The sequence below is a fragment of the Onychostoma macrolepis genome, chromosome 04, assembly GCF_012432095.1.
Source record: "Onychostoma macrolepis isolate SWU-2019 chromosome 04, ASM1243209v1, whole genome shotgun sequence".
Taxonomy (NCBI): domain Eukaryota; kingdom Metazoa; phylum Chordata; class Actinopteri; order Cypriniformes; family Cyprinidae; genus Onychostoma; species Onychostoma macrolepis.
In genome coordinates, this window is record NC_081158.1 from 22,423,937 (window position 1) to 22,451,668 (window position 27,732).

At 37.8% G+C, this 27,732-nt stretch overlaps 1 protein-coding gene across 1 annotated transcript; it reads left to right on the top strand.

The window, feature by feature from the left end:
• The first annotated feature begins 1,218 nt into the window (after positions 1-1,218).
• hgfa (hepatocyte growth factor a) lies at positions 1,219-27,713 on the top strand. Its single transcript, XM_058773439.1, has 18 exons — positions 1,219-1,419; positions 7,584-7,728; positions 8,055-8,167; positions 8,590-8,704; positions 11,529-11,671; positions 11,836-11,956; positions 12,054-12,172; positions 12,594-12,759; positions 13,654-13,787; positions 14,511-14,604; positions 17,062-17,198; positions 20,307-20,339; positions 20,832-20,943; positions 21,903-21,977; positions 22,702-22,839; positions 22,920-23,026; positions 25,830-25,972; positions 26,070-27,713. Exons 1-18 carry the CDS (start codon positions 1,356-1,358, stop codon positions 26,250-26,252), a joined length of 2,142 nt encoding a protein of 713 aa, XP_058629422.1. The 5' UTR covers positions 1,219-1,355; the 3' UTR covers positions 26,253-27,713.
• The last annotated feature ends 19 nt before the right edge of the window (positions 27,714-27,732 follow it).

Here is a 27,732-nt window from a genome sequence, read left to right on the forward strand (position 1 = left end):
CATGATTTCACTTTCCGATTGCAATCAACCTATTCTGTGCCTGGAGGTGACCTGACAGAAGACTGCTTTAGTCTCTAGGATCGCTTAGCTAGGACTGTGCTGTAACTCCTCAGAAGTCCACTTTGTTTCTGGAATGTTCTGGTTGATGAATAAGAACAGTGAACAAGAACAGACAGTAGTAATGTTAAAAGCCAAAGGGTAGCTGTCTCAGATGCACTTTTTAGGGACTGTTTCGTTTAACCATCGGTGCAAGCATTGATACTGGTGATGAATTACTTTTCCCTCTTAAAAGTGTTGCAATATAGCAGTGCTGAATTTCAAGTCTGCAATAATTACAAGTAAATATTCCTTAACTTCCCATAAATTATGTGAAAATGCATATCTTAGGAAGGTCAGTTGCTTATAAAATGCCTTCCCAGCAGTATGTTCAACTGAGAGCCCCCTTTTATGTGCTATAAAGACTTTATTCTATTAATTACTAAATTAGCTCTGATGTGTGAATAACATTGAAGGGATAGTTGAACAAAAAAAGAAAATTTTGTCATCAATTACTCACCCTCATGTCGTTCTAAACCCACAAGAACACAAATTAAGATATTTTTGAGGAAATCCGAGAGCTTTCTGACCCTGTATTCTCATAGTTTCATAAAATTACAGTTGAACCACTGATGTTACATGGACTATTTTAACAATGTCCTTACTACTTTTCTGGGCCTTGAACGTGTCAGTTGCGCTGATGTCTATATGCAGGGACTAATCCTCTGTGTAATCATACTGTAATCATAACCAAAAGACCCGTATGTAAGTTGCCTATCTGTATGTTGCTCATCAGGCAAGTTTTATTTACGTTGTACATATGTATAGCCTATTGTAATGTGTCCCTGCCCCTATTTATAACTTTGTTTATTATTAATTTAGTTTTCATATTGTGCCTATAGCTATGTCACACAAACGACGAACAAAGCAGATTTTAATTACAAGAAGTTCCACAAAACATTCACACCTAAAAAGTTCATTCATTATTATCATTAGTCATCATTCACTTAATACACACAGTTCATGGCCAGACTGCATGTCTCTAATGTGGTTATCAGTCAAAGCTCTAGGAAATGACACGTTCATCAGTCTATGTATTGCTAAATCCCACATCCACATCCAAATTTAGGATCAAACTCGCCAATAAATGCTAATGCTGTGCGTGCGTGCGTTTAGAGAGAGAGGGAGAGCGTGAGTGAGAAAGAAGAGAGAGAGAGATCGCTGCGAGCCGTTTCTGGTCATCACTCACACCAGCAGCAGCACCAGCTCGGACCTTATAAACTCTCCATCCCAAATCCTGGAATATCAAACCGAGAATCATGAAGTCGGACATAATGCGGATTTATCAAGTTCTTCTGTGCGTCTTACTGTCTGTGGATGTGGGTGAGTGACCAGCGCGTAACGCACACGTGAAGCCGAAGTGCGTTATTGATTAGTAACTGATCGTGTTTTAAATCGTTTTGAACACAATGCAAATATGTCACTGTTAGACTGCTTTGAGAAATAATACATAGATTAAACAGAAGTTCATCAGGTTATGCATTCATAACTACTTCATGTTGCCTTTGAAAATAGGCTAAGTGATGTGCTTGTTTATAAATTCATTTTGAGGGTAATGTGATTCTAATGATATTGGATATTATTTTGTGTATGTTCTGTATTTAAGACTCTCTTTACCATGGTGATCTAATTCCTTATTTACTGCGGTCACAGGCTACTAGTGGAACTACAAGCCAGTGTCATAACAAGAAATTAAACAAAATAACAAAAATATTCGAGAGGATTCTTCCTCTGTCTTAAGGAGATCTCGTATTAATGACAAAGTACACTGTAAACTCTCACTCTCAATGCTCTTAAATTGGGTTTAATTAAACTTTATTACCTTTGAATGAAGTTTAATTGTTGCAAAGTGGTTACGACCAGTAGGTTACGACCAGCTGCAAGTTCATTGCACTTTTCAGCCACTTTGAATGACTTTACTGATGAAGAAACTTAAGTTGAAACTCTAAACTCTTAGAAATGTGAGATATTATTATAAAGATGACATTTTAACAGTGCATAGTTGAAACTATGGCCATTATGGTAAATTGTTGGATGGTTAAGGATTGCTGAAAAAGGAGCTCATCTTTTTCCACACAGAGTGGCTGAGGGGTTCGTTTGAGTTTAAAACAATTTAATAAAAACAAAAAACATCCTCCCAGTTTTTGGGTGGAAATCTAAAAATACAAATAAACAATCCAAGGGGTTTTTAATATATGTTTAGGAGGCCATAGTTTTCAAACTGTCCCTATTCACACTAATGTATATTTGGTTTGGATTTTACACAAATCCATTGACCTTTTCTCATGTTTCAGTCTCATAAACTGAAGCCTGAGGGTGTTACATGCATCATGTAGTGATGGGCTGGTGTGGCCTAGTGGTTAAAGATCTGGACTGGTAGGTTGTAGGTTCAAATCCCAAAAGTGTTAATCTATTGTATTTTTTAGCAAGACACTTTTCTGCAGTATCATCTTGAGAGAGCCTGAAATTGTAAATGGTTTATAAAAGCGCCAACATATACACTGCTTTCAGTCCTGTTCCACTGAAGAAACTGATGCTGAATAACAGTGACATGCATCGTTAGATGCACTACAGCAATGCAACAGACCCTTCCCAGAGTGCACATTTCCCGCAATGGGCAAAAGCACATATGGGGTGAATGGACTCTTTAAAGCGGGCGTTATCGACGTGCTGTGCAACATCTGGACAGAGCCATTTCTCCCATATTTCACCATTGCAAATATTCACCGGACCAGATGTGCTGCGTAAACACAGATCGAGAAGTTCTTCAAACTTTCACTGAAGCTTTAGGAAAGGAAAGGACATTAGTGAGTCAGACTGAAACCATTAATGCTGATGTTTCTCTGATGCCCGTCCTCATTGCTACCATAAACATCATCCCGTTGTTATTTAAGGAAGAGATTTAGCCAAATCTAATAAGCAGGCTTGGAGATAAAGATGCCCCCGACAGGCCAGAAAGAGGAATTTAAAGGAGTCTAATTGGGGCGCTGAAGGAAAAGATCAATGTTTGAGGAGCAGCTCGATGAAATCCAGATGTGTTCAGATGCGGCCCAAACATTAATAATGTGTTCTCACCAAAACCACTTCAGCCACAGGAGTTCGGCAGGAGATTCGCCAGCACTGCGCGTGTCTGAAGCAAACTGAGTGTTACCTTACACCGCTGATTTTCAACAGTTTACCAAATCACTTGATAATCAGGGCACCGGGCCCAGGACTACTGCACAGAGCAGATCCAAGTTCATGCCCGTGCTGAGTGAGATAACGGCATATGGGAGAGATGTTAATACTTCTATTATCAGATTTGAAGAGGAATAGTTCACCCAAAAGGAAGTGAGCATGCCTGTCAAATGTAAAACTACATAAAATTAGACAAACTTGAAAGTCAATAGATTTTTGTGAGGAACATACTGAAATTTGAGTTATTATTCATTGGTAACACTTGTGATTCAGTGATTCCTAAAACAAATTGATTAGTCCAATTTGTGAGCGACTGAAAAGTTTTGAAGCAATGATCTGGTCAAGTTTAGTCCCAAATGCCACCCTAAATGTGCAGTCACATTTATTGTTGCTTAATTGGTGACATTCCAATAGGAATACATGTGATATGGAGTTTCTTCTCAGGGTGAATAAGTTCGCCACACACATTTTGCTCATGTTCAAGTTGGTCTCGCAAATTTGCCATGCTTGACCAACAGCATATCAGAGCTGTGCTTCATACATCTCTACACTACTGACAATGGAAACAAAACCTGCTTTTGTGTCAAGCCTGGAATTCGCTTAAATTTCACTGATGTAACCTTAAAGGCCTCAATATACTCATGGAGAAGTTCTTTTTCATTCTTCGCTTAGGATAAAAAGAAGTTTGAAATACCTTTGCAGTAGTATACTATAAGTCAGGGGTGCCCAAATCTACCTTCTTGCAGAGTTCAGCTCCAGCCCTGATCAAACACAACTGAACCAACTAATTAGGGTCTGAAGGAGCAGTTGATAATTACAGACAGGTGTGTTTGATCAGGATTGGAACTGAATGCTGCAGGAAGGTAGATCTCCAGGAACAGGGTTGGGCACCCCTGCTGTAAGTGAACATCTCGACTCTACCTATAGTGTTGAGAGAAGCGTTTGGATGAATATGTAAATATGTGCTGGGTCCTTTCCTCACACTTTTCCAGCTCGTGGCAAAGCAGTGTCACTTTAAATGTTTTTATTTTTGCTATAAAGCAGCTCTTCAGTATGTTTGTGATTTTACTCTCGGAAATCTGACCTTGTTGGACTGAACAGATGAAATGAACAAAAAAAAAGAAGGCGGAGCCATGAACCAATCATAGTTTGAAGGTGTTTAACAGCAGACCTTATTTTTCCGGAGAGTTAGATATGGCAAGCTGTTTCAAACTCCCAAAACAAACTCCAAAGAAACTTTGTTTTGGCCTGATTTTGTTCAAAATGAAGTTAAACCAGTTTGTTCTTAGCTTTTTCTTGAAGGATATGAGATTTTAAAGGAGTAGTTCACCCGAAAATGAAAATTCTGTCATTTATTACTCACCCTCATGTCGTTCCAAAACCCGTAAGACCTTCATTCATCTTCGGAACACAACTTAAGATATTTTTGATGAAATCCGAGAGCTTTCTGACCCAAGAATACTTTTTGTGTGCAAAGAAAACAAAATAATGACTTTATTCGATAATTCAAAAAGTATTCTCAATGTAACATGGACTATTTTAACAATGTCTTTACTACCTTTCTGGGCCTTGAACGTGTCAGTTGTGTTGCTGTATATGCAGGGTCAGAAAGCTCTAGGATTTCATCAAAAATATCTTAATTTGTTTTCTGAAGATGAATGAAGGACTTACGGGTTTGGAACGACATGAGGGGGAAGTAATTATTGAGTAGTTATTCCTTTAAGCCCTTACAGTAGTAGTTTGCTGTGGAGTCCATATTACTACTAATTAAGCAGAAGTGTGCTTTGAAGGTCTGCAGATGGGTACTTGTGAGCAACCTTGTGAAACCTACAAATGCAACATCCTTGTAGAATTCAGACGGGCATCCAGAAGCCTTAAATACACATGAAGTGCATGAACTCTCTGACTCAGTGGTTCGGTTCCTGCTGTTCTCCAGTTAAAAGCTCACTGTTGGGAAGATTATCCGTGAATAATGTCTTACATTTCAGTGTGTTCCTCACACAAAGGTTTCATATGATTCATGAGAGTTGTGTAGACTACATTGACAAGACAATAGGAGACGATAATGACATAATTTTAAAGGGATAGTTCACCCAAAAATGAAAATTCCGTCATTAATTACTCACCCTTATGTCGTTCCAAACCTGTAAGACCTTTGTTCATCTTCAAAACACAAATTAAGATATTTTTGATGAATTCCGAGAGCTTTCTGACCCTCCCATAGACAGCAAAGATCCTAACACGTAGCAAGGAGATCATTAAAATAATCCATGTGACATCAGTGGTTCAACTGTAAATTTCATTATTTTTGTTTTGTTTGCGAACAAAAAGTATTCTTGTAGCTTCATAAAATTACAGTTGAACCATTGATGTCACATTGATTATTTTAATGATGTCCCTGCTACGTTTCTGAGCCTTGATCGTGTTAGGATCCTTGCTGTCTATGGGTGGGTCAGAGAGCTCTCGGAATTCAGAAAAAATATCTTAATTTGTGTTCCGAAGATGAACGAAGGTCTTACACGTTTGGAACGACATGAGGGTGAGTAATTAATGACAGAATTTAATGACATTTTTGGGTGAACTATCCCTTTAAGTTTTGGGTGAACTGTATGGTCAACATTTAATAGTACAGATCAGAAAATAAAGAGTGTAAGGAAACACTAGAAAGAAGATGTTTTAGTGTGGGAGTTACAATGTGGGCTTTGCACATGTATGTAAGCTGACTTTTGGAATGTCCTCGGACCACCAGAGTGCAGTGAATCATGAGAGTCTGGGCCCCACTAACTGGCCTCTCAGTCATTTCTGCAGATGAGACTGTCATGAAATAGAAACGGAAACCTGATTTTGCTAATGTGAAAGGATGTAAATGCTGATGAGTTTAGTTATGTTTACTCTGCTTGCTTTTGTTTAAGACCCTTTGACATCAAACCCAGCAGGCACAAGATGTCAATATAACGTCAGGTTCACATTGGACATGACGTCGGACAGACGTTGCATTTTGGTTAAGAAATTAAAATCGGGTTGACGTCAGTATTTGACACCAATTTAACGTTGACTTAACATTGCATTTTGGTTTTACAACCGAAAAACAACAAATATCAATGTCAACTCGCGTCGGTATTGGACATCAAATTAACATTGACATTAGATGTTGAATTGACATTGAATTTTGGTCACTGGATGTTGCAACCAAAATTTAACCAAATATCGACGTCTTATGACATTATGTGCCTGCTGGGAAGAATCATTAAAAGAATGGGTCCCACTTTATATTAGGTGGCCTTAACTACTATGTACTTACATTTAAATTAATTATTTGATACAATGAACTTATTGTGTACATACATGCTTTTACATTGTACTTATATTTTTAAAAATACCTATATGTAGTTACATCTGTAATTAATTTCTGCAATTAAATTTATAATAACACTGTTGACCCGTCCCTTACACCTTAACCCACCCTTAAACCTACCCATACCACCAAACCTGTCCCTAGCCTACCCGTATCCCACCTCAATAGTAGCAAAAGTGTTTTGCAATACAATATGACCACAATAAGTACATTGTACTTATTTTTTGATGTAAGTACATAGTAGTTAAGGCCACCTAATATAAAGTGTGACCAAAGAATGTATCACATTTTATGCTTAAAAATATTAAGCAGCATAACTGTTTTCAATATTGATAATAATAAGAGATATTTCATGAACAGCAAATCAGCATATTAGAATGATTTCTGAAGGATCATGAAGACTGGACTAATGACTGCTGTAAATTCAGCTTTCAAAATAGAATAAACTGTTGTTTTAAATTTTAATAATATTTAATAATATTACTATTTTATGTAATAAATGTAGCTTTGGTGAGCATAAGAGACTTTCAAAAAAATATTAAAAAATTTACAGACCCCAAAATTTTAAATGGCAGTGTTAATATTGTAAAAATAATTAAAAGCACGATTTTAAAGACAGGTTACAAAGAGGATGATCATTTAAATTTCAATAAAACTAAAATGCAGGCAAGTTTTTTTTTTTTATATGTAGCCTATTAAAATGATTTAAACATAATACTATTTAAAAAGTTATTTCACATCACATTGCTAAAGAGGGTAAAATCTGTCAAATTATATCAGTTTTAAGTCACATAGACACAAATTTGGCACAAATGGTACCATTTCCTCAGAATGACCTTTCTGATAATGTGTGTGACAGCTCCCACATGTATGAGATTACGATTGTACATGTACGTGTGTGTTTTAAGTATCTGCATATGTGTTTGTGTTTAATCTCCTTGTCTCTTTTGTTCAGAGTGCAGGAAACAGACATTGCAAAGGTATCAGAAAAGTGAAAACAGCCGGCTGCTTTGTACAGACTGTCCGGAATCTCCTCGAATTAGGAATCTCTCGCTGGATGACTGCGCACACAAATGCAACAAGAGCAAGAAGTCCTGCAGGTGACACAAGCACATGTAATCATGGGATAGTTCACCTAAAAATGACAATTCTGTTATCATTTACACACCCTGATGTTTCTTTGTTTTTCTTTGGAACAAAAAATAAGATATTTTGAGTGTTTTTTTGTCCATGCAGTCCATTGAAGTCAATGGTGACCAGTGTTGTTTTGAAATCCAGTCATCCAGGTTTTTTACGACATGAAAGTAATTCAAATTTTTGGGTGAACAATTGGTTCAACAAATGAGACCCTCATCTGATCCAGGTGGATCTCTGACCCAACAGTTGTCTTTAGTTATCTTGGTTTTCTCTATTTGCCTCCTTACAGGGCATTCTACTTTGACCACATAAACAGGAAATGTCACTTACTTCCCTTTGACCGTTTCTCTGAAGGCGCAAAAAGAGAGCGAAAACCCAATTACGACCTTTATGAGAAGAAAGGTAAATATTTGCAATACTTTTTCGAAGAAGTTCACTCACACTTGACTTTTTACTTTTATTTCTTCTAAAGTTTCCTGGAAACGTTTTCTTGGAATACCGAGCAAATGCCAGTCATGTTTGTTTAGATCACTGGTTTTAAAGTGTGAAATTACTGCTTCCTATGTATAAAATCACCTCTGTCATTGTAAACAACACAAGCTTGAGCCATTTGGCGGCAAACAGCAAACAAAACATAAAAAATCATGACGATAAGTGTTGACGTTAACAAGATGCCGTATGTTTATGTTTCCAGCAAGAATCGACAGTAAAACTCGTGTTTGGAGACTTAAATCTCCTCAGGATGTCAACGAAATGTGTAATCTGTAAACAACATTTATAGTTTCACGTTATATGAATATCTTTGTGGCGTATGTTTTCCACAGACTATGTGAAAGAGTGCATCATTGGGTCAGGTGTCAACTACAAGGGGAGAAGATCATTCACAAAGGCTGGAATTACGTGTCAAGCCTGGAATATGTCCATCCCACATGAACACAAGTAAAATTTTACTTTAATAATTGAAAATGAATGAACCAGAAAGCTTTTTATTATTCATTTATAGACAGGCACCAAATAAAGTACCCCCAAAAATTGGTCTCGCCCAATAGAAATGCATTTTGGGGAGGAACAAGGCGCTGACATGCCGCATTGTGACATGTCTTGATTCCTTAGTGAATCGGGTTCTACAACAATGCAGCCGGTGCATTCAAATAAAGTACAAACTATTTAAAAGAATATAAATAGCATATCACTTCTATTTACACTTTGTGTGAATAGCATCTATCACTGTTTGCACTTGTAAACAAAATGCTAATTGTTGCCATTTACACTGTGTGCAAACATTATCTAACAATATTTATACTCAGAGTAAATAGCATTTAAGTTCCGTTGACACTTTGTGTAAATAGCATTAACCTTTTTATCCACTCTGTGTAAATATCTGCAGGCAATAAACAATGCAATTCATAGTGAATTCTCACCTCTGACTCTTAAACCGTTCACTCCTCTGCAACTCATTCTCTCAGTAAACTTCTCATTTGCAACTTTCATATGGTCTCTGACAGCTAGCAATTTTCGCAATAGTCTTCGCTGTTCCTAGCGCAGACTCAGCATTAGCTGTTAATCGTCGCCAGCATGCTGTCTGCCAATTGCTGATTAGTCTAGACTGCAGATGAGATTGCTTTCAGGCCTGGTCGTTTCAGAGTCATCATTCTGACAACAGAAGTTAAGTGGGACTGTACGGAGTGATGCCTTGACTGCGTGAACACGAGCCAATCTGGTTAATGTGGTCAATTGTTGCCAGGTCCTTGTTAGCCAAGATGTTATTAGCTCTATGAGTTACACCACTTACAAGCTGTATAAAGATTTTAGAGGTGAGAGAATGAAAGAAAGATAGAGAAAGAACGAGAGGAGGAGGATTTATGGACTGAAGTCATGTTCTGTCTGCCCTCCAGCTGAGCTCACAAAGCCGCAGACACATTAAAATATGAGCAGCATTCGAGACTAGCGCACAGATGCTAATCCAGACCTTCTCCTCCCTATGGATAACAGTACTTTCCGACTTCGATTCCCTTCAAACCTTTTTCCATGTGATAAGATCTTTTTCCTCTCAATCTATCCACCAGCACAGTGTGTCCACCTGCCCCATCCATTCGGCCAAATGGGGAGACAGTAGAAAATCATCAGAGAGAAAGTGATGAGAACCAAGTAAATCTTTTCTGAGAAGACAAAAAGCGCAAGCCCTTTTTCTACCAATGAGGTGTTGGTGCTGGTTCCAGAACCGGTGGCCAGCCAACAGCAACCTGCTTCCCAGAAATGTCTCTTTATGAGATGTAAACGTTTTGTACAAACACAAACGAAAGGTTTCCAATAAATGACCAGTTTCCAACCCATATGACCTCCTGGTGTTGTAAATGGGATTAAGGAAAGTTTAACATTTTCTGTTCAGATTGCATTCAGAGTGCGAGAGTGTCTGTTGGCAGCCAGAGAGAAATAGCTGGCTAACATCTGTTAGCACAACATCATTAGCTGTAGAGATCTCAGGCCTCATGTGGAACCAGCCACAAGATCCAGATGCAGGAACACAGTCCATTCCAGCGCAGCACGCCTTTCGTAACCCAGTTGTTTAAGCAATTCATTTGCTCTGCATGGATTTTGTTTAGATCGTATCATGATTTGGTGCCATTCTAAATTATTTTGATGTTTTAGAAGCAACAGGAGTTTCCCAGATCAATTCAAAGGTTTAGGTTGACTCAGATTTAGATAATCAGATAGCATCTGTTGGCGCACAATGTGCTTGGTTTACATGGTTGTTAGCTGGTCCAGGCTGATTTAGATGATTGAATCAAGTCAACCTGGTAGAGCAGTGGTGTCCAAACTCAGACCTGGAAGGCCACTGTCCTGCAGAGTTTAGCTCCAACCCCAATTAAACACACCTGGATCAACTATTCAAGGTCTTACTAGGCATACTAGAAACTTCCAGGCAGGTGTATTGAGGCAAATTGGAGCTAAACTCTGCAGGAAAGTGGATCTCAGTCCAGAGTTGAGGACCCCTGAGCTAAACTCTGCAGGGCAAATTTGAAGGTACCTGTGGAAGACCATCCATACTGCTTATTGTATATAGGATTGTAGGACCTGGTCGACCAGGGGTGTCCAGTCCTGCTCCTGGAGGGCCACTTTCCTGCAGAGTTTAGCTCTGACATACCTGTTCAGAATTATTTGTAATCCAGAAGACCTTGATCAACTGATTCAGGTGTATAAGGTGGCCCTCCAGGAGCAAATATTGGACACCCTTATAGTAGACCGTTTTGGTCAACCTGTAGAATGTAGACTATGCTGGTGTGGACCTCTGCTGAAAGACCACCAGGTTTCTTAACTAGCTCCATCAGGGAGCCAACCAGCTTCACTGGGAATGACCATGCTGGTCAACCAGCTTCATCTGCTAAGTTTTGCTGTTGAACAGCATGGCTATACCAGTTCTCAAGCTGAACTAGGACTAGAACTAACTCAAAATTCATACTTGTCTAAGCTGATCTTTTAGGCTAACTGAGCTGATTTATTCAATCAGTGTTCCAAAAGACCATGTGTGTCCAATCCTGCTCCTGAAACTCTGCAACATTCTTTTCTAACCTGTTCCAATACACCTGGAAGTAATCTTGAAGACCTCGATTAGCTAATGTGTTTTTAAATAGAGCTAAACTCTGCAGGACAGTGGCCTTGCAGGAAAAGGGCTGGACACCCCTGAAAAAGAGCTGGTTGATCACAATGACTTAATTTTAAACTGTTTTGCCTCTCTTATTATCTCTATATATTGATTTTTCAGTTTCAAGCCTGCCAGACACAAAAAGTTTGACCTGCGTCAGAACTTTTGCCGAAACCCGGACAATGATCCAAGTGGACCCTGGTGCTTCACTGAACTCACTGAGACTCGGCACCAGGAATGTGGACTGCCCCAGTGTTCAGAAGGTTAGAGATGACCTCTTCAATACTGTATATAATATGTGATTTTGTGGCTGTGCAAATCTGTATTTGAGAATACCGTGTGTCAGTATATTTGTGTTTGATGTACTGTCTGCATGACAGTGTGTGCATTTGGTGTTCGTAATACCTGTGTGCATGTATGTTTGTAGTGGAGTGTATGAAGTGTAATGGGGAAACATACAGAGGGCCCATGGATCACACAGAGAGTGGGAAAGAGTGCCAGAGATGGGACTCACAGAAACCTCATAAACACACCTACCAGCCTCACAGGTACACATTCATATGTACACACACAGACACACACACACACACACACACACACCAATTGCGTGATTTTCAACATGCTCATCTGTTTCTGTATTTATAGGCATGTAGGTAAAGGCCTGGATGACAACTACTGCCGCAATCCCAATAATGATGTGCGTCCGTGGTGTTACACAATGGACAAAAACACACCATGGGAGTACTGTAACATAAGTGTGTGTGGTATGTTCACTTTTCCACCTTTCATTCTATGAAACATTTGCATTTGAGTTTTAGCTGTATTTTTGTTTTTGTTTTGTTGTGATATTGTGACGTTGTGTTATGCTGTGATCCAAACATCTCTCCATTTTATGCCTGATTATATTATATTATGTTATATTATATTATATTATTCGAATATTGTATGTTTTGAGTTTAATGTTTCTAACGCATGTGGAGGAAATCACTCTCCTATCACAGATACTTGTATGTGTGTGATATTTAGTTTAGCCTAGGGATTGTGTACAGGTGCACTGAATCGTCATAAATCTCGTGGTTCAAGTGTTACTCCTGTATTTCATCCATGGTATGTTTCTAATGGAAACATTTTTCAAATGCTGATGCTTGGAATTCCTAACATTCCCTCTCTCTTTCTCTTGTTCAGACTCAGATAATGATGTGAAAGTGGAGGTGACCACCTCTTGTTTTCTGGGTCAGGGAGAGGGTTACAGGGGTACAGTCAATGTGACCCCTGCAGGTGTGACCTGTCAACGCTGGGACGCCCTTTTTCCTCACAACCATTCATACACACCTCACAACTATAAATGCAAGTGAGTCATGCTACACTTGTGTTTTTCAGGACGGCTCAGCATGTTTCTGTGTGGTTGATAAGGTGTTCTGGTGATTGCTAGGACTTTGTTAGGTAGTTGCTGGGTGATATAGCTAAAATATATAAAATATTAAAATGTGTATTTTGTATATTTCGGTCACACTTTATTTTAAGGAATGTAGAATGTGGCCATGCAGAATATTCCACATGAAGTACTAATATGCAATCTATATGTTAATAATAGGCCCCTATATTAAATGGTTACCCATATTTCTTACAACCTTATGGTGAATCTTACTTACCACCAAACAGCTACTGAAACCAGTTAGATTCAGATTATTTGACGAAATAAAATAAAATACAACAAAAATTGTAGAAGGCATGTTTTCTATAATGCTTCTTGCTAAATGAAAATTTCCTCAAAATATACAGTACAGCAATATTTACTGCATTCATTTTAAATAAACCTTTTCAATATATAAAACATCACATGGCAAAATATAATTTGAATAATTTAGTCAGAGTTTTGAATCAGTGTGACAGTTTTATTTCTGTTTTAACTCTGTCATACAATCATTATGATGCACTCTTGAGGAAACTTAATGATCAAATAAAAAAGTACATTGAAATTTCACAATGATGCTCAATTTTATGATTCCAGGAAAAACACTACAAATATACAGTATTGTAAATATTAAAAAAAAAATAAAAATAGCTCCAGTTGCTAGGTGGGAGCTTACTGGCAAAAATCAAAGTGTTTTTTTTTTTATATTCTAGCCCCTAGTTATGGGCTGATCCTAGGATTTGATCCTAAATCGGTCCTAACATTCTAAAAAAGAATAAGCAAGAAAAATATATATGCAAAAATGATTTTACTAAATTGTGTCCCACTCAGGGATCTCAGGGAGAACTTTTGCAGGAACCCCGATGGCTCTGAAATTCCCTGGTGTTTCACCACAGACCCAAAAGTACGCAAAGCTTTCTGTACCAACATCCCCAGATGTGATTCAGAGAGCTCTGACAGCACAGGTGAGCCCACACACACTTCTTACACACTTACACTCATCGCATGGCTAGGAATCATGAACCGTGTTTAACCACATAATGAAGTGTGTTGTTCCAAAATGCTTAGCTCATCATAATTTACAAGAATTTTAATGATGAAAGACAAAGATGTTTTGCGCACAGGCGCCATCATGGACGTATGGAGACTGCCTGTAAAGCTCTGGCACCCAGCTCGAGTGTGGTTTTGTTCTGGGTACCCTCACATTCCCCTTCGTCTGTGTCACACAAGCAGTCCTAAAAGAAAAAGAATCTTCTGTACAAACTGTGTAATCCGTCCTGTTAGAATAATCTCTTTTTTCATGAATGTTCCAGCTTTGTGTTTCAAAAGACACATTTCTCACCAGAAGAGTCCCTTTGAGGTTTCAGGTCAGAGAGACAGGGCAGTGCCTCTCTGGATTCACTCAAACTTCAGTCAGATGTTGGCACAGACAAAAGCTTTTTTCCCTTACATGTTTGCCAACCACCAATTGTAAAGTGGCCCCTGACGTGAAATTGGCCCTTCCCCACTAATAAAATGCTATTTCAAACATGCTTACTTCATGACAGCATGGATACAATCAGCAAATCCATAAATAATCTAAACACGGAGCTTTGAATAAGCATGGGTTTTACTGAAGGTACATGCATGTGTTTATACATGTTAACATTGTTTGTGTTATCCTTACATCTGTTTTATCTGTGCCCTAGAATGTTATGAAGACAACGGCGAGAGTTACCGTGGTAATTTGTCGAAAACAAGATCTGGTATTCCTTGTGGGCTGTGGTCCGACCACACATTCAGGTACATGTTTCCATGAAATCACTGAAACCATTTAAAGCTGCCATGTGTCATTTTTTTCAAAGTCAAGATACTTACTACTTACCAATGTACAAAGAAAACCACTGGCTGCCATTGTCTGAAATCATAAGTAGGGAACATGTAATCAGTTGTGATTTGGACTAGTGTCTATTGTGAATATTAAACCGCAAAAGACTGCTATTTAAATATGAAGCCTGCATGGTTTGTGTGTATCTGTGTGAATGAGTCATGCAGGTTTTCACTACAGCCTGACAAAATAAAAGTTTGTTTTATCTTGAAGAAATTATGACAGACATATATTACTATTGTACAATAGAATATAGACCTTGTAATAATAATACAGTTTATTAAAACATTTTCACAGAATATCAAACAATTTTTAATTTATATTTTGATTTATACCTCTGTTATGCAGCCCAAAAATAAAAGCAATTGTAAATCGTTCATTCTATTACATTAATATAATAAATAATAATAAAATATTAATAAAAATAAATAAATTCTGAAAAAATATCCAACGAGCCCTGTTAAATTAGGTTTATTGTAAAAATGTAATAAAGTGATAAAATATTTTTGAATTAAATTGATTAGGCGAGTTTTTGATTATCAAAATTTTATTAAAACAATAAACTGAAATAAAATGGATTAAAAAGTAAAAAATAAAATTGAATTGGGGGTTATTTCACAAGGCCCTAATAACCTAATTGGAAACATAGTTACATCAAATAGAAATTCTATTTGATGACACAATGGAAATTTTAAATAAAAACAATATATTTACTTTCTTAACAATAGATTTATAATAAATGTTTAATTATATGATAATTAGTCTTCACAATATCTGTGAAAAAAATATATCAAGGGAGTATGTTCCCTCCATTATTCAAAATACAGTATCAATCAATGTTTGTTTCTTAATGACAGATTTCTAAAATTTTAAGAAGCTGTAAACACTTTCAATGCTAATCTGTTCCAAAATGTAGTTAATTATGCAATGTGTTTAGTGAAAAGATTCAAGATGACTGGCAAACGAGTGAAATGTTGATATAATATACTACACAAAATCAATTATTCAATGCTCAATATGAAGTAATCAATTAAAAATAGCAAAAAAGACTGTTTTACCTGAAATCTGTGTATTTTATCCATAATATTAACAGATATTGTGTATTGAGTTTTGTGTCATTCATCTTGCATTGCCTGTACTGAAATCAGTTGTGAGTGTTTTGTGCTGTTACATATTGAACACTATTTTTATGGCACCTGACTATGTAGAGCACTTCAAATCAAGGCCCAGGTGTGCTTCATTTACCACGGACTTCCACAAAGTCTGGTAATGACAATAACGTCATGCGGACAGTGTGCGGACCATCATGACCACGGACGACCGAAGTATACTTTGGGCTTTGGTCACTCACGAACGATGTTCCATTCCAGTTAGGATGCCGTCTTAGAAGGCAGTTGTCTATGTAGGCAGGGAGGCAGTTCACAAGGTTTTGAAATATTTAGCACTTTTTCTGCAACTTTACTCTCTCGTGGGTTCCTGTTGACTCTTGGAACCAGTTTTCTTTGTAGAAGTCATTTATTAGCAGTGATGTTGAGGTTGTTTTGAAAGGCGGTTATCAAGCAGTATTACAACACTGAAAGAGAACTGAGGCAGTGATAACAAACAGAGAAGGGAGAGATATATATTCATCACTGATACACTGAAAATGCCACACACTGTTCCACGGGAGACAAATGCCCCATAAAGCAGCTCGCTCAGCATCCTGTAGTCCCTCAGCTCGGGCTAAGCTGTTAACATCACTTAATTTACAGGAATTTTAAAAGCCAAAATGGCACAGACAGATGGACATGTTGCAGGAGTGACCTCTGATCCCAGGAAGTGCTGTCCCCCGCTCTCAAAACACGGGCAGATCAAAGCCAATCAGCTTCTTCAAATGGCGTCCAGCCAATGAGTCTGCCTCACATGGGGTCGAAAGGTTGTCTCTGAGAAAACTCAACGTTGGCTTGTTCAGCGGTCACCGGGGACGAGAAATTACCTCTCCACTCTATCACTCTTTGCTTCCTATACATTTTTCATTCTGGGTTTTCAGTCCCTGCGATCCGAGGGCTGTCTGTCTCGCTCTATGATTTATTTTCTTGGTAAGTCAACTCTGTAAAAGTCGCTTGGCATGCAGTTTCGGCCTGGCTTGTGTGTAGCCTTGAGGACAGGTGGTGTAATACGCAGAGCTGCAGCGACTGTACTGAGTTCATACTTTGGAACTTTTATGGGTGCTGGAGGGATGATATTAATATGATTCCTTCTTTGAACATCTTGTCACACAACGACATACGAGTCAACATTTCCATTCCTCTTGTGCTGGCCTGTTTCTCTGAACTGAGTAGCTGATTTCCTGTTCTTTGTTTTTGTGTGTGTGTGTGTGTGTGTGTGTGTAGGAGAGATTTGCAGTCAGCGAAGGCCAGCGCGGGCTTAGAGTTGAACTTGTGCAGGAATCCAGACCGAGATAAGCATGGGCCATGGTGTTACACGTCCAACTCCTCCATTCCTTGGGACTACTGCGGACTAGAGCGATGTGAGTTTCCTACTTCCTGTTTCTGTCCTCTTTTTCCTGGTTAAAAGACCAGCATAGACCAGCTTGAATCTTCAAACTGGTTCAGGCTGGCTTCTGGTTTGGTGTTTACTTGGTGAAGCTGGTTGTTCTATCTTTCTGTCTCTGTCTGTCTGTCTGTCTTTTGTTCTATCATTATGTCTGGACTTTTTCCTGTACTAGTTAAAAACTGCATACTATATTGCAAAAGTATTGGGACACCCACTTCTAATGAACAGGTTTGACTACTTTAGTAATTTACATGAGTACAAATGTTTAAGCATATAATGATATTCTATTGAATTGTGTGCTTCTAATTTTATAGGAACAGTTTGGACAGGACCCCTTTCTGTTCTAACATGACAGTGCCTCTGCCCAGCTGAACACCTCTGGTGTGACTTTAAATGCAGACCACTTCCAGAACTGTTGCAACAGAGATGGAAATACAATTTTTAAATACTGTACATGAATTATGTTTCCATCTTTGTTGCCACAGTTTTGGAAGTGTCTTTTTCTGTTCTAAAGCAGGGTGGTGTCCCAATATTTGTGTCCATATACTGTATGTACAAGTCATTGGTGTTTGGTGATGAGTTTTTGGTTCAAGGTCTGCATTTAAAATCACACCAGAGGTGTTCAGCTGGACCAGTCATGTTCTTCCACGCTGACTGAATCAATCGTTTCTTTTTGAACTTTGCCTTAAACACAGAGGCATTGTCATGATAGAAAAGGCTCCTGTCCAAACTGTTGTTATAAAATTAGAAGCACACAATTCCCTTGAATATTATTATGTGCTTAAACATCAAGATTTGTACTCATGGAAATTATTAAAGTAATCAAACCTGATCATTAGAAGGGGGTGTCCCAATACTTTTGGCAATATAGTGTATATAGCTCTACATATATAGTTAGTTATATTAATTCATTCAATATGCAGTACGTTTTCCACTTCCCTCAATTCCTTTCCTTGAAATCCTACATTCTACAACCTCATTTCAAATTCAGAAATCCAGTTGGAATGTAAAACACATACTCAATTGAATTCTGAATGGCACACAACTCTGGTTATGATGACAGACAGGGTCTCGACCTCCACGCCAGGGGTATTTTGTCATCATTTGTAGCTTTCAAAGCCTGTTGGATGTTATGGATTGAGTTTGTGTCAGTGGATATTGTCTCCTCAAACGAGGCGTCACACTATAATGCCAGACAGATGTAATCCTCTTCATCTTTGTGCCCATGCAGCTGTGTCACTGCAGCTGGATTTTTATAATTGTGTTTCATTCAGGCACATTTGTGATGGTCTGCTAGTGCATGTTGATGATGAGTGAGATGCTGTTTGTGTAGGCTTGGCATTCAACATCATAATAGGAAACATGTTCTTCTGGGTATAGTTCCATGATTATATTTAGGTTTATCCAAATTATATTAGATTCTTTTTACAACCCGAATTCCGGAAATTTTGGGACGTTTTTTTAAATTTGAATAAAATGAAAACTAAAAGAATTTCAAATCACATGAGACAATATTTTATTCACAATAGAACATAGATAACATAAATGTTTAAACTGTGAAATTTTTACATTTTACGAACAAAATGAGCTCATTTCAAATTTGATGCCTGCTACAGGTCTCAAAATAGTTGGGACGGGGGCATGTTTACCATGGTGTAGCATCTCCTCTTCTTTTCAAAACAGTTTGAAGATGTCTGGGCATCGAGGTTATGAGTTTCTGGAGTTTTGGTGTTGGAATTTGGTCCCATTCTTGCCTGATATAGGTTTCCAGCTGGAGTTTGTGGTTGTCTTTGATGTATTTTTCGTTTAATGATGCACCAAATGTTCTCTGTAGGTGAAAAATCTGGACTGCAGGCAGGCCAATTCAGCACACGGACTCTTCTACTACGAAGCCATGCTGTTGTTATAGCTGCAGTATGTGGTTTTGCATTGTCCTGCTGAAATAGTCATCTGGAGGGGAGCATATGTTGCTCTAAAACCTTTACATATATACCTTTCAGCATTCATAGTGCCTTCCAAAACATGCAAGCTGCCCAAATCATATGCACTACCATCAGAGATGCTGGCTTTTGAATGCTTGGCTCCTCTTTAGCCTGGAGGACACGGTGTCCGTGATTTCCAACAAGAATGTCAAATTTGGACTCGTCTGACCATAGAACACTTTTCCCCACAGGACACGACGGCGCTTCTGGACCATGTTCACATATGGCTTCCTTTTTGCATGATAGAGCTTTAGTTGGCATCAGCAGATGGAACAGCAAACTATGTTTACCGACAGTGGTTTCTGGAAGTATTCCTGGGCCCATTTAGTAAAAGTCAATGACAGAATCATGCCGATGAGTGATGCAGTGTTGTCTGAGGGCCCGAAGACCACGGGCATCCAACAAAGGTCTTCAGCCTTGTCCCTTACGTACAGAGATTTCTTCAGTTTCTCTGAAACTTTTCATGATGTTATGTACTGCAGATGATGAGATTTGCAAAGCCTTTGCAATTTGATGTTGAGGAATGTTGTTTTTAAAGTATTCCACAATCTTTTTACACACTCTTTCACAGATTGGAGAGCCTTTGCCCATCTTTACTTATGAAAGACTCTGCCTCTCTAAGACATCCCTTTTATAGCTAATCATGTTACAGACCTGATGTCAGTTAACTTAATTAGTTTCTAGATGTTCTCCCAGCTGAATCTTTTCAAAATTTCTTGCTTTTTCAGCCCTTTGTTGCCCCCGTGCCAACTTTTTTGAGACCTTTAGCAGGCATCAAATTTGAAACAAGCTCATTTAGTGGATAAAAGTGTAAAATTTCTCAGTTTAAACATTTGTTATGTTCTTTATGTTCTATTGTGAATAAAATATTGGCTCATGTGATTTGAAATTCTTTTAGTTTTTATTTTATTCAAATTTAAAAAAACGTCCCAACATTTCCAGAATTCGGGTTGTAAGTTTCAACAATATCACCATTTTATTTAATGAATGTTTGTCTGAAAGTTTTTTAACAAGGGGTAAAATGTACGTCAAATGTTTCATTATAATATTCTGTTGCTAGTTTTGAGTGCAAACTAACATTTAATGTCTTTATTATTCAGGTAAATCATTGTTATTGGATGACCATCAAAAGAGTAAGTTTAAATAATTTTTTTGTTGTTGTTTTTTAGCAGATAATAACCATACAGTGGTTCTCAATTGGTGGGTCGCTGGCCTCTTGTGGTCACCAAAGAAAAAATGTGCTAAATGCAAATAATAAATAAAACACAGAATAAATAATATAAAAATTAAATAAATATGAAATAAAACATTTAATCACTATGCAACAACTACAGCACAAATGTCCTATTGATTTGTATAGGTTGATTGATTCATTTGCTTTGCTTTCACAAAAAATGTACATAATTACATTTACATTTACATTTTTGTCAGCCTGTTATTAATTTTGCTTATTATGTACAGGGCCTGTACAGTTTTTATGTTCAGCGTAAAATCTGGGTCATGAAACCACTTGACTATGATATTCTATAGTGCATATACAATATGTTTTCAAAAAGATACATATTTTTATTGTGTTATCTTTTATACTGTATGTCTTCTTTAACAGTTACTTCTTTTGCTCTCAGCAGGTGGAGGACCAAAACCATCTTGTTTTATACACAAAACCACACGGATTGTTGGGGGGATGCAGGTGCAGCGGGCAGAGGATGGAAGCTGGGTGGTCAGCATTCAGAAAGGGTACACACATCCTGTTTCACCAGTATGAACTATTATGTATAATCTAAGTCAACCTAAGTAATTTAAAGCAAATATGAAGATAAAAAGAATACTGTGTTTTAAACAAATATTAAATATACACAAAAAAAATGGCAACATCTGAATTAATGGTTTTATTCAAGTCAAAATATTATATAAAATCAATGAAAGAATTATTTCATTCATGACAACTCATGACAATAGTTTTAGCATGTTAATGGACATGGCAGTGTTAAAGTATTTGGTCTTGGCAGACTAGATCTGCCATGCACGCTGCTGCAGAGAAAGTATGGATCTGATCTAGGCAGATCTAGACAGGTGGAGCTGGGGGAGGTGGAGGGTTTCAGCAAAATCTTTTAGCACGAGGACCAGCTTAGAGCTAACTGAACCAGACTATGTAAATATTGAGCAAGCAATATCATAGACTTCAAAATCAGCAGGGGCCATTTGACTTGTGCCATGTAGGAAATTATGTGATTGCTAGCAGATTGCATGTAAACCATGTGGAGTTTCATGACTGAACTATATATTTATACCTACAAAACTAAGTTCATAGGTTAAATCAGGTAAAAATCTATTTTAGGTAACAACTGCAGGTTACAACTTGCTACAATGTACAGTATTGTGATATAATTTAAGGAAAAGTACATTCTCTGTTGGAAAAAAGAAAAAAATGAGCATAACTTCTAATTTACAAAATCTCAAATGTACTTATTTGGATTGCACATGCTGAATGTCTTATTAAAAAAGGTTAAATACATTTGCATATATGTGGAACACTAAAATATTGTTTATAGTTACATTTTTTTCAAATTGGAATTATGATTTAGGATATTTGGCTAAAATAATATGTTTTAGTATCTAGAAAATTCAGAAAAATATGTAATATTTATAGCTTGGGGGACAGTCACGACACATTCTGAATAATTCTCCTCCTGCAGGAACAAACATTGGTGCGGTGGCTCTCTCATCAGAGAGGAATGGGTTCTGACTGATCAACAGTGCTTCTCTACCTGGTAATCCTTCCATCCAACACATGTAGCCACTATTATCTAGCCACTCTCTCTTGTCAATGCAACCACATTTGAGTTTTCCTCATTCTTAGGCGTGCATGATTCTGGCCCATCCCGGCCTTGTGTTCCCATCTGTCAGTTGATGTTTTCTATGAGACATGCGGGTCCAGAGTTTCCGGTTTAAGAGAGAGTAGTGACAGATCCGCTCGAGTTGTGACTGATTGCTCTCTGCTCTGTCAGTGGTGCATCTGTTTAGACTCTGTGTTCGGCTGCATGATATACGCCTGTGGATCTGCTTCAGTGGCATTTGAGTGAAAACCTGCTGGCTCTGTTTAGTTTGAGAGGGAAAAGGGGGACAGAAGGAGAACGAGAACGAGCGTGTCTGGCTTTTAGATCATCTCTACATTCCCCAGATCTGCTCCCCGGTGGGTTCAGCTATCTTATGCTTCACATGAAGACACAGGCTGGGCTGGACGCTAGAACTGACCTCTGCACCTTGATCAGAACTGGAGATGACTTTACCAGGGATGCTCGCCAACTTACATATCTCACACTTGTAGAAAGTCTTCTCCGCTCTGTCTGCGATCCACATCAGATTATATATTTTCAGAAGGCTCAAATGACTTATCACCATTCTACTTATACTTAAGTTGCATACTTTAGTTGTAATATAACTTCTGTACTTGACATATATGCTTACATATAGTGTTTCTTGCGTGTTCCTCAGCGTTCCTGACCTCTCGGAGTACAACGTGCAGGTGGGGCTTCTTCATCTCAACGCGTCCACCAGCACACAGGGTCTCCGGATCGCACATGTGGTCTGCGGGCCCGAGGGATCCAACTTGGCCTTGCTCAAACTCACAACGTAAGTGCATTTATCCATCTGCTCATTCATCTTCTCATCCATCCAACCATCTTTATGGTAACTCATAGTCTTATGCCCAGGCCTGCCCCTCTCTCTGAGCATGTGCGAACTGTGCTGCTTCCTGTCGCAGGATGTGCTGTCGCAGAAGGCATCTACTGCCTCATGTACGGCTGGGGAGACACTAAAGGTACTATTCTATTCTATTCTATTCTATTCTATTCTATTCTATTCTATTCTATTCAGCAACACTGTCTATGTTTACATGTGCCCCATTAATGTGATTATTTCCAATAATCAGAATAAAGACTTATTTGTAGTAAAATGTTTTCATGCATATTTGTCAAATATTTTACTTATTGCTGAATTCTTAATCGCTTCAATTCGATCAAAATCTCATTATGATTTTCTAAGCAAATGTAATCATTGTTAAATTGTTCATTTCAGTTTTATTTTTGTGTTGAAAACCTAAAAAAAAGTATTTTAAATAATTACTACATATTTCTCTGGTTATATTATGCAAAATAAATAGTAGAGTCTGAAGAGAATTAATGAATAAATGAATATCAAAGGTGCAATTGTCCATTTTCATTATTCTTTACTTATTCCATTCTGTTCATCTCTTTTCTATTGTACTGTGGTATATTCAATTCTATATGAACAGAATTCAAATATATGTATGTTTTAGGCTGTCAGTGTTAATCAATGAGTTTGTGATGTTTTTTTTTTACATTAAATAAGGTTGATAATATTACTATTTACTAAGAATTACTAAGAATCACTATTACTTTTTCTGACAGCACTAGCTATATATATATATATATATATAGGTGCATCTCAATAAATTAGAATGTCGTGGAAAAGTTCATTTATTTCAGTAATTCAACTCAAATTGTGAAACTCGTGTATTAAATAAATTCAATGCACACAGACTGAAGTAGTTTAAGTCTTTGGTTCTTTTAATTGTGATGATTTTGGCTCACATTTATCAAAAACCCACCAATTCACTATCTCAACAAATTAGAATATGGTGACGTGCCAATCAGCTAATCAACTTAAAACACCTGCAAAGGTTTCCTGAGCCTTCAAAATGGTCTCTCAGTTTGGTTCACTAGGCTACACAATCATGGGGAAGACTGCTGATCTGACAGTTGTCCAGAAGACAATCATTGACACCCTTCACAAGAAGGTAAGCCACAAACATTCATTGCCAAAGAAGCTGGCTGTTCACAGAGTGCTGTATCCAAGCATGTTAACAGAAAGTTGAGTGGAAGGAAAAAGTGTGGAAGAAAAAGATGCACAACCAGCCGAGAGAACCGCAGCCTTACGAGGATTTTCAAGCAAAATTGATTCAAGAATTTGGGTGAACTTCACCCAAAGGAATGGACTGAGGCTGGGGTCAAGGCATCAAGAGCCACCACACACAGACGCGTCAAGGAATTTGGCTACAGTTGTCGTATTCCTCTTGTTAATAAGCCATTTCTGAACCACAGACAACGTCAGAGGCGTCTTACCTGGGCTAAGGAGAAGAAGAACTGGACTGTTGCTCAGTGGTCCAAAGTCCTCTTTTCAGATGAGAGCAAGTTTTGTATTTCATTTGGAAACCAAGGTCCTAGAGTCTGGAGGAAGGGTGAAGCTCAGAGCCCAAGTTGCTTGAAGTCCAGTGTTAAGTTTCCACAGTCTGTGATGATTTGGGGTGCAATGTCATCTGCTGGTGTTGGTCCATTGTGTTTTTTGAAAACCAAAGTCACTGCACCCGTTTACCAAGAAATTTTGGAGCACTTCATGATTCCTTCTGCTGACCAGCTTTATAAAGATGCTGATTTCATTTTCCAGCAGGATTTGGCACCTGCCCACACTGCCAAAAGCACCAAAAGTTGGTTAAATGACCATGGTGTTGGTGTGCTTGACTGGCCAGCAAACTCACCAGACCTGAACCCCATTGAGAATCTATGGGGTATTGTCAAGAGGAAAATGAGAAACAAGAGACCAAAAAATGCAGATGAGCTGAAGGCCACTGTCAAAGAAACCTGGGCTTCCATACCACCTCAGCAGCGCCACAAACTGATCACCTCCATGTCACGCCGAATGGAGGTAGTAATTAAAGCAAAAGGAGCCCCTACCAAGTATTGAGTACATATACAGTAAATGAACATACTTTCCAGAAGGCCAACAATTCACTAAAAATGTTTTTTTATGAAGTATTCTAATTTGTTGAGATAGTGAATTGGTGGGTTTTTGTTAAATGTGAGCCAAAATCATCACAATTAAAAGAACCAAAGACTTAAACTACTTCAGTCTGTGTGCATTGAATTGATTTAATACACGAGTTTCACAATTTGAGTTGAATTACTGAAATAAATAACTTTTCCACGACATTCTAATTTATTGAGATACACCTATATGCATATATATATATATATATATATAAACACAGATGTTTTTCCTTCCTTTTTCCTTTGAACTAGTGCCGATATAAATAATAGTAATATTATAATTCTATATTTTAAAATATATAATATATAATTCATGTATTTTATATCAATTATAAAATAAAATATATATTATGGTTAATCTACACTACATTATGAACTTAATTATTTATAGGAATTTGCTTTGTTAAAATGGCAGATATAAAACATAGAAAAATATATAAAAGCTGAAAACTCTGGTCTTCAAAACACAACTCTAGAATGCATTTAGATGGTCTTGATAATAATCCCAATGATTTATGGCATCTTTTGTTCGTGTTTGTATCTTGTGGAACAAGAACAAGATACACAAATATTTAATCTCACTCTATTTTAATCATCATTAAAATACATTCTAGTACAAACTAAACATTCTTACCTCATATTTAACTCATTTTCCCAAACCCGTGTTGAGTTATATAGACACATAGGGCCAAATAAATAAAGATAATTGCTTTTGCATTCAAACCTTTCCAGACAATTACATTTCTATTAAAACTGACCCTTTGAGCTCTCTGTTAGGCACAGGTCATGAGGGCAGTCTGAAGATGGTGGGACTTCCAATTGTCAGCAACAAGAGGTGTTCCCAAAGCCACAAGGGTATTCTGCCCATCACAGAGACCAAAATCTGCGCTGGAGGCAAGAGAGACCAAGGCGTTTGTGAGGTACGAATCAGATCTTGGTTTTTGAGGAGTATCGTTTCAGACGACGATGTTTGTTTCGTGAGAGTGACCTCTATCCTTATCGATTCACCTCTTACAGAAAGACTACGGTGGCCCATTGGTGTGCCAGGAAGGAGAGAGCAAGGTCATAGTGGGTGTGAGCATCAACGGCCGCGGATGTGCCGTCGCTAGGCGTCCTGCCGTCTTCGTCAACGTGGCCTTCTACTCTGAATGGATCCGCAAAGTCTTCAAATACTATTCAGACTTGGAAATAAGTTACTAGATTATTATATTTTCCACAGATTTGGTGAATAGAACTAATGGTGCATTGCGTTTTTTAGCATCTACAACATGAAGACCATGGTTGCTGTATGATTTGTATACAAACAACTTGGAGGCCAGAGTTTAGCTTAAATTAAAACCACTGGAATGGAAAGGTTGCAAGACAAGAATATCTGATGTTTTCGCAAACAAACTGTGAAAATCAGACATCAGACATTATTTTTAAACCAACAAATGGAGGAAATGACAACTTCTGAACTCTCTAGAAGTTTGTTGTGGCTGGTGATTTAGCCCTTATAAATTAAGGACAGATGTATAAATGACGAAAGAAAAGCAATTAGAAGAAACTGTGGTGTCAATCCATATAAACATATTTGTCTCAGACCAGAGCAGATGTTCTAAATGTCATTCCCTGGAGATACTTGAAGATGGCAATAACCCAACGTTTCCAGACAGGACGGAGCTTTTGTTTTCACTGGGGTGCATTTTTCAGACATTATCACTTGTTCACAGATGAATTTTCTTCATTGTATATCATTTTGAAGGCATTTTAGGTGCAACTTATGTTCTAAACCACTGTTTCCAAAACACCATTTTCAACATCAACCACTTCACAAATCGGCAGTCTGTATTCATGCCTCAATGGGATGTTATCACACACTTCCAGAGGGGTTTAGTGACATTCTAATGTTTCGCACCTTGCCTTACTCCAGTTTGGAGCGTTCTGTGGCTCCTTTGGGGCTGTTTCGTGTACTGCACTCCAAAGAGTGTGCTAATGTCACATCCGTAGGTCTTATAGATCTGAAATTACAAACATCTGAAGTTCTTTCCTTTCACATGGTGTAATATATCTGTCGAAATTTTATACGCAGTTTGCAAAGTATTTATTTATATCTTTTATAGATCGACTGAAGTCATGGCATTTCATCCTCCAGAAGTGTTTATTGTGTTTAATCTGGCGTGTGGATTTGAAACATAACATTTGTAAACAAAACAAACGGACGATATGTCTTTAAAGCAAAATATTGGGTCATAACAGTGTTTCGACTCAAAGACTGCTCCCCGAAGGTTTATAAGCCGCACATGTGTGTGTCGCCCATGTGGAGGGTCTTTTAATTCCAACGTTTAGCCAAGAGTGCAAAGATACTTCAACAAACTGCAGTACTAAATAGAGTAATGCAGTCGACAACAGGCAGGGTAACTGTTTTAACTGTTTATTGCGTTTTTAATACGAAAATTTATTTTATTGTAAATATTATGTTCGCTGTGTATATAAGGTGCCTGTTTTTTGACATTTTATCACTTTTCACACTTGTTTTGTATTGTTAACACCGGTTTTGTGATTTTGTGCGCTGCTGCCATCAATGGTCTTAATATTGAATATCTAGGCTGCTGTTATTTTGAACACTATTTTTATAGACCGTTTTGTATTTTCAACTTTTAAAATGTAAGTAAATTTACCTGTGACATTTTTTGTTTTG

What these genes read in the sequence shown, in the direction of transcription:
- hgfa (XM_058773439.1), top strand. Translation starts at nt 1,356, where the DNA reads ATGAAGTCGGACATAATGCGGATTTATCAAGTTCTTCTGTGCGTCTTA. An exon ending in CTGTAACATAAGTGTGTGTG is followed by an intron (nt 12,173 to 12,593) that starts GTATGTTCACTT and finishes TCTCTTGTTCAG; the next exon opens with ACTCAGATAATGATGTGAAA. An exon ending in CCTCACAACTATAAATGCAA is followed by an intron (nt 12,760 to 13,653) that starts GTGAGTCATGCT and finishes TGTCCCACTCAG; the next exon opens with GGATCTCAGGGAGAACTTTT.